At 41.2% G+C, this 12,893-nt stretch overlaps 1 protein-coding gene across 2 annotated transcripts in view; it reads left to right on the forward strand.

Moving 5' to 3' along the window:
• Positions 1–252: 252 nt before the first annotated feature.
• The window catches only part of DROSHA (drosha ribonuclease III), a 169,148-nt gene continuing 156,507 nt past the window's right edge, over positions 253–12,893 (forward strand). For both annotated transcript variants that reach the window (XM_063451827.1, XM_063451828.1), the window contains exons 1-2: positions 253–320; positions 6,146–6,993. In XM_063451827.1, coding sequence (XP_063307897.1) covers positions 6,149–6,993 — 845 coding nt within the window. In that variant the 5' untranslated portion in view covers positions 253–320; positions 6,146–6,148. The remainder of the gene's footprint in view (positions 321–6,145; positions 6,994–12,893) is intronic.

The following is a 12,893-nucleotide window of genomic DNA, read 5'->3' on the forward strand; positions in this document are numbered from 1 at the left end:
TTTATTTTGGGAATAGTCACTACATGGTTTCTTATAACAGCCATTTAAATATATTTTCAATATCTAGTTCATAATTTGCCCAGAACTAATGTGGCTGCTATGTTATCGCCAGTCCTGCAATATAAACAGTGTGTGTCTGTTTCTCTGTTTCCCATTGGCTCCACCATTCAGTGCCAGAAGGAGGCAGGATGATGGATGTTAATTTAGACCAGTCGCTAGCTCAAAAATGGATGTCACGTGATCCAGTCTGGGGTCAGAGAATGTGGGCGGGTCTTGGCAATAGTTTCCGGAGCCCTATATTTGAGCGTGTTGACTGACCGGTGAGTACACTATATTTACTATAATTGGACATAGCAGGTGTTGGAGCATGGTGTTATATAAATAGCATAACGTTGCTCTCTTTTAAACGTTTTATATATATTTTTATGTTCGTTTAATTCTCCCAGTTAATGTGTGGGGGAGTTCTCTGGTCCCCATCTTGGTGTGTATGTATGTGTATATACGTTTCATACATTACCACTGGCTCCCTGTGACAATTGACGTGTGATAAAGTTCCTCTTAACATAAAGAGTAGCTCTGATACTGCACTATGGAATAGAGGTATGCAACATTCTGCACTCTAGATGTTCTCCACTGCATCTCCCTTAAAGGACCACTATAGTGCCAGGAAAACAAACTCGTTTTCCTGGCACTAGAGTGCCCCCACCCTCAGGGTCCCACTCCCGTGGCGAGGAAGGGGTTAATCCCTTTTCCCAGGGAGCCTGGCGCTGGGACTCTCCTCCCTCTTCTGATGTCATCGGCTGAATACGCATGTGCGGCAAGAGCCGCGCGCGCATTCAACCAGTCTCATAGGAAAGCATTCACAATGCTTTCCTATGGACGCTGGCGTCTTCTCATTGTGAAAATCACAGTGAGAAGTGCGTCTTGCGGCTGTCAATAAGACAGCCATAGAGGCTGGATTAACCCATAGGTAAACATAGCAGTTTCTCTGAAACTGCTATGTTTACAGCAGAAAGGGTTAATCCTAGATGGACCTGGCACCCAGACCACTTCATTGAGCTGAAGTGGTCTGGGTGCCTATAGTGGTCCTTTAATGCTTTTACACCTGTAATGATGGCATAATATCATGGGAGATTTATGAGTGCTGAAGGTTGCCTACACCTGAAATAGAGCTTGCTTGGCTATCGTAATGTACCTTTCATGTAATAGCGCTGTTTTTTTGTTTTGTTTTTTAAACTTATTTTTCCTTCTGCTGGATAGCTGATTAAAGGACCACTATAGGCACCCAGACCACTTCAGCTCAATGAAGTGGTCTAGGTGCCAGGTCCAGCTAGGATTAAACCTTTTTTTCTGTAAACATAGCAGTTTCCGAGAAACTGCTATGTTTACCTATGGGTTAATCCAGCCTCTAGAGGCTGTCTCAATGACAGCCGCTAGAGGGCTTCCGCGTTTCTCAATGTGATTTTCACAGTGAGAAGACGCCAGCGTCCATAGGAAAGCATTGATAATGCTTTCCTATGGACTGGCTGAATGCGCGCGCGGCTCTTGCCGCGCATGCCCATTCATCCGGTGACAGAATAAGAGGAGAGGAGGAGGAGAGATCCCCATCCGGCGCTGGAGAAAGAGGTAAGTTTAACCCCTTCCTCCAACTTCAGCCCGGCGGGAGTGGGACCCTGAGGATGGGGTCACCCTCAGGGCACTATAGTGTCAGGAAAACAAGTATGTTTTCCTGGCACTATAGTGGTCCTTTAAGGGATATTGTTAGCCAAATGGCACAATATGACTCTAAGCACAGAATGCAAGTTTCATGGTTGGTCGTGGAGGGATCAACCTGCTGTTGAGACTTGTGCAAGTGCAGCTTCTTTATGAACTTTAATAGTCTGTTTATTAACTTTACATGTGTGAAACATTAAAAGGGACACTGCAAGCACCATAAACCCTATCCCCTCCCAAGTATAAACCTCCAGCTGAACACATTGCTGTTCTGAAAAATGCTTTCATTGTTGAATTTAAATTCTGCCAGTGGTTGTCAATCAGTTGTAGAGCAGCCTGATAGTGGAAAGCAATAGGGAAATGAACATTCTGCATAATACTTGCAGCATAAAAAGACTAAAGCCGCAATACAGAAAATATGTGGAACAATCCATAGGGTTATCCAAATGAACTGAAAAATTAGTACGTAAAGAAGGCATACTGAAGCCTGTTTATTTATACAGGGTACAAATCCAATCTACTTGGCCTGATACACAAAATAATTTCAGAATGGGACAGTTGCCTAGAGCCATGGAGTTTAACAGGCAAATTCACAGAGCATTGAATTTTTGCTAATTGAATCCATAAGGGCAAAAAATGATTTGCAAAAAAAAACTAAATTTCTCTAGTCACAATCTTTTTGCCTCAGTTTTGTTAAATTCAGATTGTTTTATATTGTTATTTTGTTAAATTCAGATTGTGCTATAGTGGCAGGAAAACAACTTTGTTTTCCTGACACTATAATTTCCCTTTAAAGTTGAGGGAATATGTATGTTTTAGATTTGTTGTATGTAAAAACTTTGGTTCCTTGTAACAGCAGAGAGGAATCTGACAGAATATTTAGTAGTATGCATGTAAAGTTCTGGCTTCATCCACTGTGGAGAAAAATAATGCAGAAATAAAGCATGTGTGCTAAGGTAGTAGAGATGGCTGAAACATCATTCTCAAAGGCGATGTTATTATAGAGTGTCTTGAGGTGGACATTGTTAATTTCTGTGTTGAGCATGGAGATAACATGACTTCTGCTTGCCTACATTGTACACTGTATTAATATGAACCCGAGTACTTCAGTTGCTCAAAAATGATAAGCTGAAATTCTGAAAATGTTAAGCTGATAAATGCAGACTTTTGCCCTATGTATTGGAGTTTTTTTGGGTTGTGGGACGTATGCTGACTCTTGTGTGATTTCTTTCATGTTTCCATACATACAGATATCTTCACTCTATAAAAATACTTCTAGTTTTGTGTTTTGTTTTTTATTTTGACATACAGTACTCTGGGTCTGCTAGCTAGCTACCAGCAGATCCCTTTTTGGGCAATACCTGATAAGGAATCTCTACATCTACACCCAGTTCCAAATTATTATGCAAATTAATTTTTTTCTCATTTACCTAAATAATTGATGTAAATAACAGTCAGCATAATTCTCATGTTATCAACTATTAAGAGTACAATTCAAATTTTATTGAACAAACCTAATGATAACAGTATTTTTTTTTTTTTTTTTTTTTAAACATAAAAAACTTACAATGCACTGTTCCAAATTAGAGGAAGGTTGAAGGGCATGGAGTTAAGGGGAGAGCCGAAGAAGTATGTTTCAGGGATTTTGTGAAGAAGCGCAGAGACTAAAAAAAATTGGATGTCGTAACAGGGCATTCCATAAGGAGGGGATAACCATGGAGAAGTCCTGCAGAAAAGGGTGTGAGAAAGGGACTGTAACAGGGCGTCAGTGGACCATAGAGGCCTAGCTGGACAATATCTGCTAATGAGGGAGGAGATGTAAGCACGGGCACAGTTATGGAGAGCTTTGTAAGTAGGCACATGAACTTTGAACAGAATCCTATAGAACATAGGAAGCCACTGTTGAGACTTGACACGTGAAATTAGGTTTTGTATTTTTACCTCAGCCTTTGGTCCCAAGAGTTATTCAGAAACCTAATCATGGGCAAGACCAATGTAATCATAATTGAGCCAGTGTGGACATTCTTCACGACAGTCCATGCAACCTTGCTCGTTGTGGAATCTGAATGGTAGTTACTGATTATTAAAGGCATATATAAGAACATAAATGACACACTTATCTACTCAGGGACATAATTGACACTCATTTTTTCAGGAGTAAAGAAGTTACTACAAAAATGTGAAAAGATCTAAAAGCGGTTTTCTGCTGATGTTTGGGGTCTAGCATTCTTCACATCAAGGTTTCTATCTTGAACTTTGCATATTTCTTGCAAGCAGTCCTCCCTTAAAGGACCACTCTAGGCACCCAGACCACTTCATCTTAATGAAGTGGTCTGGGTGCCAGGTCCTTCTAGGGTTAACCCATTTTTTCATAAACATAGCAGTTTCAGAGAAACTGCTATGTTTGTGAATGGGTTAAGCCTTCCCCTATTTCCTCTAGTGGCTGTCTCATTGACAGCCGCTAGAGGCGCTTGCGTGATTCTCACTGTGAAAATCACAGTGAGAGCACGCAAGCGTCCATAGGAAAGCATTATGAATGCTTTCCTATGTGACCGGCTGAATGCGCGCGCAGCTCTTGCCGCGCGTGCGCATTCAGCCGACGGGGAGGAGAAGAGGAGGATCGGAGGAGGAGAGCTCTCCGCCCACCGCTGGAAAAAGGTAAGTTTTTACCCCTTTCCCCTTTCCAGAGCCGGGCGGGAGGGGGTCCCTGAGGGTGGGGGCACCCTCAGGGCACTCTAGTGCCAGGAAAACGAGTATGTTTTCCTGGCACTAGAGTGGTCCTTTAAGGTCTACAAATTGCTATTCTGAATATGTTTTATAACTTGACCAGAGTCTTGTGAGGGCAACTTGCAAGTTGTGCCTAGACCAGTGAATGGATGGACTTGAAACTTGCTCTTGATGACTAGGGCTCGGTTGGAATCTGTTTATTAAGTGCCTATATCGTTTTTGATACTGGATCACATTGGATTATCCATCTAGCAAAAAGGTGGCTTTCTGATTGCCTTCACATCTGCTAGACTGGTAACCCAATGTGATCCATTCTCTAGATGTCTGTGAATTGTTTTGTGAAGTTATTAGATGATCGACAACTTCTGTCTTTTGTTCCCACCTAAGTTCTCTCCTTAAGTTGTCTCAGAGTGCCACATGCATTGTTTTATCTTGCCTCTTTTCTGTCTGAATCTTGTAAGTCCTAGTTTCTCAACCTCTGGTATGTGCAACACAGGCAGGGATATGGCCTCCTGGGAGAGAATGGGGAGAGAGAGACGGTTAGGGAGTTGTACTCTTATGATCTTCCAGCACTACTTTCTCGCGTGCCCTGAGATGATGCAGAGAGCATCATCTCAGTTAGTCTGGCTCAGGCATCACTAAACATGGTGCAAGGGAACAGTGCAGGAAGAGTATGAGGATTACACAAGCCCCACACTGGACTCTAGGGAAATAATCCACTCCAGCTCTCCCCGGAGTGAGAGGCTGGGTGGACTGATATAAAACATACTACCGGTATATTAATAACAATTTGTGAGAGAATGTTTGTGTCTGTCAGTGTGTGTCCCCTCTGTGTGTGAATGTGTGTCTGTTTTCTCTGTAAATGTGTGTAGTGTCCACTGTGTGTGTCAGTGTCTTCTGTGTGTAACTATTGTGTGCATTATATTTTAATTTTGTGACTTCTACTTCAGGTTAATCGTTCGTACACTCATACTTACATACACAGTATTTACATTGTCATGTTTATTTTTATAATAGTCTTTACTACCTTTTCAATAAGGTTTTTTTTCTCCAATATAGGATTAATGTAAATCAGTGTCTGCATATTTAAAATGTAAATCAATAGAAATTACTTTCTCGAGGCAAAGGTACTTGTACTGCAGGGATACCTGGCCATAAATAGTTGAGAAACACTGCTGTAAGTGATAAGGAAGACGTCCTTCCATACTTGGTTGTTCAACATTGTCTTCTCTTATACTTTAAGCCCCGTAACTTTGAAGATACACTCTGAATGTATTTGCCGCCCTTTCTGTCCCCAGCAAAGAGAAATAAAGTTTCATACAGTACTGTCAAACTATGTATCATCCTGACTGCACAGTTTGACTATTTTAATGAACGATGAAAGCTCAGTCACCACATATGGATTTTACGTCTACCACCAACTCCTCCTCTATTTTTGTTGTGCTGAAAGTATAGGTGAAGGTCTTGGCTAAATAGGTAAGTTCTGACTAGGTAGGATGAGCCTATCAGTATTACTGTAACTGTACTAAATAATGGGAAAACATATTGTTTTTTAGATAAAGAGAATGTCTTATATTGTACAGTGAATAAAGGGCAGTGTCATTTTGTGTTTTACAAAGCTGTTTTACTGCTGATCATCTTACTTTGATTTATAGACTGTATTTTGAATAATTTTATAAATGTTTTTTTTTTTTTGTATTTCCAGAGAATGTCTGTACAACCAGTACAAGGAGCCCCACAAGGCTCTGTCACTCCCATACCAATATATACACTACAAAATTCTACATCCACTCAACCGCAGCAGACATCAGTGCAGTACTATAATCCACCCAATGTGCCTCCTCCACCATTCTCTAATCTCCCCAATTCAAGCTATGTGCCCCCTAGACCGGACTACATGTCTTATCCACCTCCTTTTACGCCCCCAACACAAAATTCCGTGAACCAATATCCACCAAGACCTCCTTACCCAGTAAGGCATGGTTATCCTGTGCCACCTTGTTTCCCTCCTCCCCCTATACCTGCCCCAGGTACACCTATAACTACAGCACCACCTACTGTACAAGGCACTTACCCTTATGGGATGCCTCCAATAATGCCACCACCACCCATTATGCCTCCACCTGTTTCTCATGTTGGATATCAAGCAACGTATCCAGGATATCCTCCCCAACCATTTCCTCCACCTGTGCCTCCACCACCTCAACCAACTCCTGCAGCTTCTAACTTTACCGGCTACCAGACAAGTTTGTCGTCTTATCAATCACCCAGCCACTATGGGCAAACTAACCACAGCCATTACATGACAGACAAGCCACAAAGCGGTCATAGAACACCAGATAGAGGTAAACACTATGAAGATCACCGTCACAGAGATTACAGTCATAATGAGAGGCACCGTTCTGAAAAGCATGGGGATAGAAGAGACAGAGGAAGAAGCCCAGAACGCATAAGAAGGCAAGATAGCAGTCGCCACCGATCAGATTATGAGTATAGCAAGTCTCCATCTCACAACAGGACCCCTCCACGGCACTCAAGCTATGATCGAAACCGGTAAGGCATTATACATTACAAGTTTTCACATAAAAACATAAGACCAAATTCTGTGATTACAGTAACCAATTCAGGTGACAGGAAGCCATACTTGTAAAACTTAATAGCATATTGTTGTAAATCCTTTTTAACAATAACTGGCCATTTTATTGGTTTAACTACTTACATGATAACTTACAGAGGGGCACTCACAGCTCCAAAAGAACTATAATGCATTTAATAAGGGATGACCAGAAACAAAGAAGATTCGGGATATGGCTATATAAATCTACAGAGAAAACATAAAACAAAACATAGTGTGATATTGTTATAAAACACAATCTTTCATGCGCAGCAATCTTTGCACTCACAGGATGTAAACGATAAAAGCGCTCTTAGGGTGCCTCTCCCGATGTGATGGGGGGCCAGCCGGTATTTCTGATCACCTCTGGATCATTGTTTCACCAAAAGACATCCACAGGTCAGGGTTCAGTAGTAAAAAAAAATGTTTTTTATTCAAATAAAAGGTGTAGACACCATTTCAGCATAGGATATAAGTAACAAAAAAGTTGTCCTACGCGTTTCGTTCTATAAGAACTTCCTCAGGGACCACAATTAAAAACAATAACCATGTATCAATATACAATACATAAATGAACATATCCTATGATAGGATATGTTCATTTATGTATTGTATATTGATACATGTCTTTTGGTGAAACAAGGATCCAGAGGTGATCAGAAATACCGGCTAGCCCCCCATCACATCGGGAGAGGCACCCTAAGAGCGCTTTTATCGTTTACATCCTGTGAGTGCAAAGATTGCTGCGCATGAAATATTGTGTTTTATAACAATATCACACTATGTTTTCTCTGTAGATTTATATAGCCATATCCCGAATCTTCTTTGTTTCTGGTAAACACTATATATGATATAGGTTGCTTGTTTGGGTAGCGACCTAGGGAGGCTGTCATACATCTTTATAAGCTAAGTACCATTGCTTTTTATATTATTAATTTTCTGTATATTGTTTGAGATATACTTGTGAGCTATTTAATAAGGGATGTCTTCATTAATATGATGCATTTTTTGCATGCTCATATCTTTATAGTTTTTGCACACAAAAAAAATAGTTTGGGGGCGTGGCCGACCGCTGAGCTGAATGGACGCACACTAGCATAGCTCCGGCGGACCCAGATTCCAATCCACACTAATCGGAGACAAAAATACAAACATGGGCAACCACAAGAAGCAGGGTCCTTCTCATGGACACACAGGGAAAACCCCTACCACCAAATCGGGAGCGTTGACCCGATATTTTAAAGAAAACTCGAACCGCGAGGATGAGGCCGCGACCACGACTAACGTAATGGCGGAAAACGATCAACAACCCGCTAGTCCCTCAGCATCAGAAATCTCACACACCTCGGCAGATATAACATATGAGGCTGATCTAAAAACCATCCTTAAAAACTTACCTTCCAAAAACGATCTGTACAACATGCAACACGATCTTCAAAACTCGATGGGTAAGCTGGAGGCCACATTCCACAAAAAAATGGAGGCGATAGGCTCGGAAGTCCGCCAGTTAAACCTCAGAGTGTCAGACCTGGAGGAAGAAAGGGACACCACACAAGCCTTAATCACAAATATATCAACAACGCTTAATTCTCATGCCTTTAACATGGCGGCCACACAAAGGCACATAGACGACTTGGACAACCGAGGGAGGAGAAATAACCTGCGAATTAGAGGCCTGCCAGAATCCCAAGGTGAGAGCTTAGACTCCATATTACATGAGCTTTTTAATCTCATCTTAGGGGAACAACAGGATAACAATATCCTACTTGACAGAGCCCACCGCTCACTACGCCCCAGAGGCCTGTCTACTGACACCCCAAGAGACACAATATGCCGATTACATTACTTCTCCACTAAAGAGAATATACTCAAAGCTCTTAGGGAAACCTCACAGCCCTTACTATTCCACGGCAACCCAATACAAATCTTCCCAGACCTCTCTCGATACACTCTACAAGCACGTAGAGCTCTGAAACCTGTCACTGAACACTTAAGAAACAGAAACATCAGATATCGCTGGGGTTTCCCATTTGCCTTAATTGTCAATAATAAAGGCACAATACTATCGATATCCTCTATCCTAGACGTTCCCCCGTTCCTTCAAGCACTAGACTTTTTTTTTTTTTTTGTAAATTCTTTATTATTACGAACAGGTGAGTACAGAAACAAACAATCATACACCACAACAGTGTATATACAGCAAGTCAGTTCGAAATTTAACATCAAAAGTAAGCATTTTTATCTTCTGATCATCTGGTATGCAACAAGCGTCATATGGTTGTTCATTAGCCAATAAAGCGTAGGCAACTCTAGCAAAGTGACAAGTGAACAAATATAGTTAGATGCATCGTTAAAAGCTAATGCCATTCCAGTAACATCAAAAACCTCTCAATGAAAGCTAAATAATGGGATAACTTAGGGCCTCTATTCCGTGGCACCTTCAGGTGGCCCGGTTTTAAGTCTACAAGCACTAGACTTACCACACACCACGGTAATGGATTGGAATGGGCTACAGTTCCAACACGAATCAACCAGCCTTCCACAGAGACAAAGATGGGTTACACCTGCTAAAAAACGACGAAACGACCATAGATTTGTCTCACCACAACAGTCATCAAGAATTTCCTCAGACATCGCGGATCAACAGATCCTACAATCTCCGGAATGATAGGAAGCCTCAAAGCCTCACTTTTTCCCAAACTTTACGCTTCCATGTTTCAATTACTACAGGGACTTACTAGAGGACAATTACACCAAGGGCGGACGACAATCATCACAATCAATATCCAGAACATTGAGTATAACTACTCCTGATATCTTCTCATTAAAGTATCCCAGACTGCTTTACAGATGGTAGTTTCGGCCCGTTGCGACGATCAGTATCGGTTTAAGACTCACACGAACCAAGCAGTCTATGCCAACCGGACGCACTGCATTCGCATGAATTCAAATCAACCCATCAGATAACCACACGTAATTTCTAACATTATATTCCTCCCACAGGTGTATCACGCATGTTAAGCTTTGTTAGATATTTTGATCTGAACCCTCGGGTGAAGGGAATATATAAGTTTAGACTATGGCACTAAGTTACGCTGATACTGTCAATGTTCACTGTAATCTCAATATGACAAATATGTTAATGTTATAGATGTATTATACTACCTACCTACATAAATATCCGCTTAACTTCCGCTACCCTCCATTCCCTTTCCCCCTCCTCCCTCCCCCCCCCCCCCTCTCCCTTCCCCCCCTCTCCTTCTATCTTCCCATTTCCCCCCCCCCCCCTCCTCCCTTTCCCCTCCACGTTGCCCTAAACATCCTACAATTTTAAGACTTCCGTCTTTAATTACTTTCCCACCTGGTGTATCACTATAGATACCTCTAGTTTCTGCCCTCTCATTAAGTTCATCAAATGTCTCAAAAATTATTTAAATTAATTTGTAATATAGGATTGCAGATCTGGGACCCTTGCTTATGCCACAAGGTTCTCCCCAAATTTCTTAGGTATCTATCGCTGTGTCCAGATAGATCACCTATACTCTCGCTAATTGAGAGATACCCCTTCAGAAGGGGCTGTTGTATAAACCTACAGTTGTGTTATAACCTTTCTTTTGTATTTTATGTTATTTTAGTTCATCTCACTTTAATAGTATAACCGACTACACCTCACTCTGTTATAATTACAGGAAAACGCGCTTTTGAAAAGGAAATTGTTAGTGATTGCTAATAATAAATCGAGTTAAGGGAAGCCTAATTTACAATCTCTTCAACAAATACCCAAGGTCAGGACCACAGGCATTCTCTCCCTCACCACCTATATAATAGGATCTGTGTTTTACAAATCATATCACAACACAGTCCATTCAAGTAACAATGAATTCAATAACATTATTAACACAAAATGCCAAAGGGCTGAACACCCCAGAAAAAAGATCTCTTGCTCTGTCAGATTTTAGCAGACAGAAAGCTGATATAGTTTTCGTCCAAGAGACGCACTTACGTAAAGGTACACAAATCAAACTACGAAGTAAAAATTACCCACAAGGCCACTATAGCCACTACTCTGAATCCAAATCAAGGGGGGTTGCAATCTTGATTGGCAGAAATACTCCATTTACCCTCCAGGACCAACTCACTGATGACTCCGGTAGATTTTTATGCTTGAAAGGGAAATTGGGCCCCACTTTAGTAACACTGGTCAATCTATACGCACCTAACAAAAAACAAAATCAGTTCATGGGAAAAATCCTACATAAACTATCAGACTTCCATGAAGGTATACTAATAATTGGTGGAGACATTAACATCTCCCTAGATGGAAATTTAGACTCCACCGCAAAATTAAACCCACAAATGACGCAAATTAGAAGCAAGATAAACTCTACACTCCTTACAGCACAACTTTATGACTGCTGGAGAGCAATAAATCCTACACGAAAAGATTTCTCATTTTACTCCACACCCTCAGGCACATACTCTCGGATCGACACGATCTTCCTCCAACATAGATATCTACCCCTAATCACAGCAGCGTCCTACGGCCCAATTACTTGGTCAGACCATGCACCAATGACATTGGTGTTAAACATACCAGTAATGCCCCAACCATCCACACAATGGAAACTAAATGACTTACTCCTAAACGACGCAAATAATGTTAAGCTTATTGAAAAAGCTATTACCAGTTATTTTGAGGAAAATACACATCCAGACATTTCACCTCCACTCCTATGGGAAGCTCACAAAGCAGTACTAAGGGGAGAGTTTATCAAACTTGCCTCCTCGGCCAAAAGAAATAGGGAACACAGAATTTCACAACTCACACGTGAATTAAAATCACTAGAATCCAAACATCATGACTGTGACTCTTCCCTTGATACCTACAAACTAATCCTATCCAAAAGATCAGAACTCCAAACAACATTACTTTTACATGCAAAACGTAAGGTAACCCTGACAAAACACCGATATTACACAAAAGGAGGTAAAGCAGGGAAACTACTTGCACAATCACTGAAACCAGAAAAGCAATCTACCTTCATTCCAGAAATTAAATTGGAATCAGGGAAAACGACTAAAAATATGCCAGAAATCATCAATGAATTCCACAAATTTTTCACAAACCTATATAACATTTCGAAAGACCATCCATCTAGGGAAGATATTATCGCATTTTTACAACCAAGAATTAAAAGGACAATCCCTTATAATGAGATAGCATTTTTAGATGAACCCATTTCTCAAGAAGAATTTTACAATGTGGTCAAATCACTACCCTTAGGTAAAAGTCCCGGCCCAGATGGGTACACAGGGAAGTACTATAAGACCTTCTCATCACTACTAACACAACCATTCATTAAAGCATACAACACTCACAAACTCTCACACCTTATCCCCAAAGCCTCCCTGGAAGCAACCATCACGCTGATCCCGAAACCGGGCAAAGACCCAACAGGCTGCGGAAACTATAGACCAATATCCCTAATTAACATAGATCTTAAAATACTAACAAAAATAATGGCGAACAGACTAAAAATTTTCCTTCCAAATTTGATACACCCAGACCAGGCAGGCTTTGTTCCCGGTAGGGAAGCAAAGAATAATACGACGAAAGTCCTCAATTTAATTCACTGGGCTCAAACCCACAAAACCCATAGCTCACTCCTTGCTATAGACGCCGAAAAGGCATTTGATAGAGTTAGCTGGTCCTTAATTAAACACACTTTACAAGCCCTTGGCTTCGGACCACGCTGGATGGAATGGTTAGCCGCTATATACTCGAAACCCACAGCACGGATACGGATTAATGGCCAATTGTCACAACAAGTCCAAATCA

The sequence above is a fragment of the Pelobates fuscus genome, chromosome 4, assembly GCF_036172605.1.
Source record: "Pelobates fuscus isolate aPelFus1 chromosome 4, aPelFus1.pri, whole genome shotgun sequence".
NCBI lineage: Eukaryota > Metazoa > Chordata > Amphibia > Anura > Pelobatidae > Pelobates > Pelobates fuscus.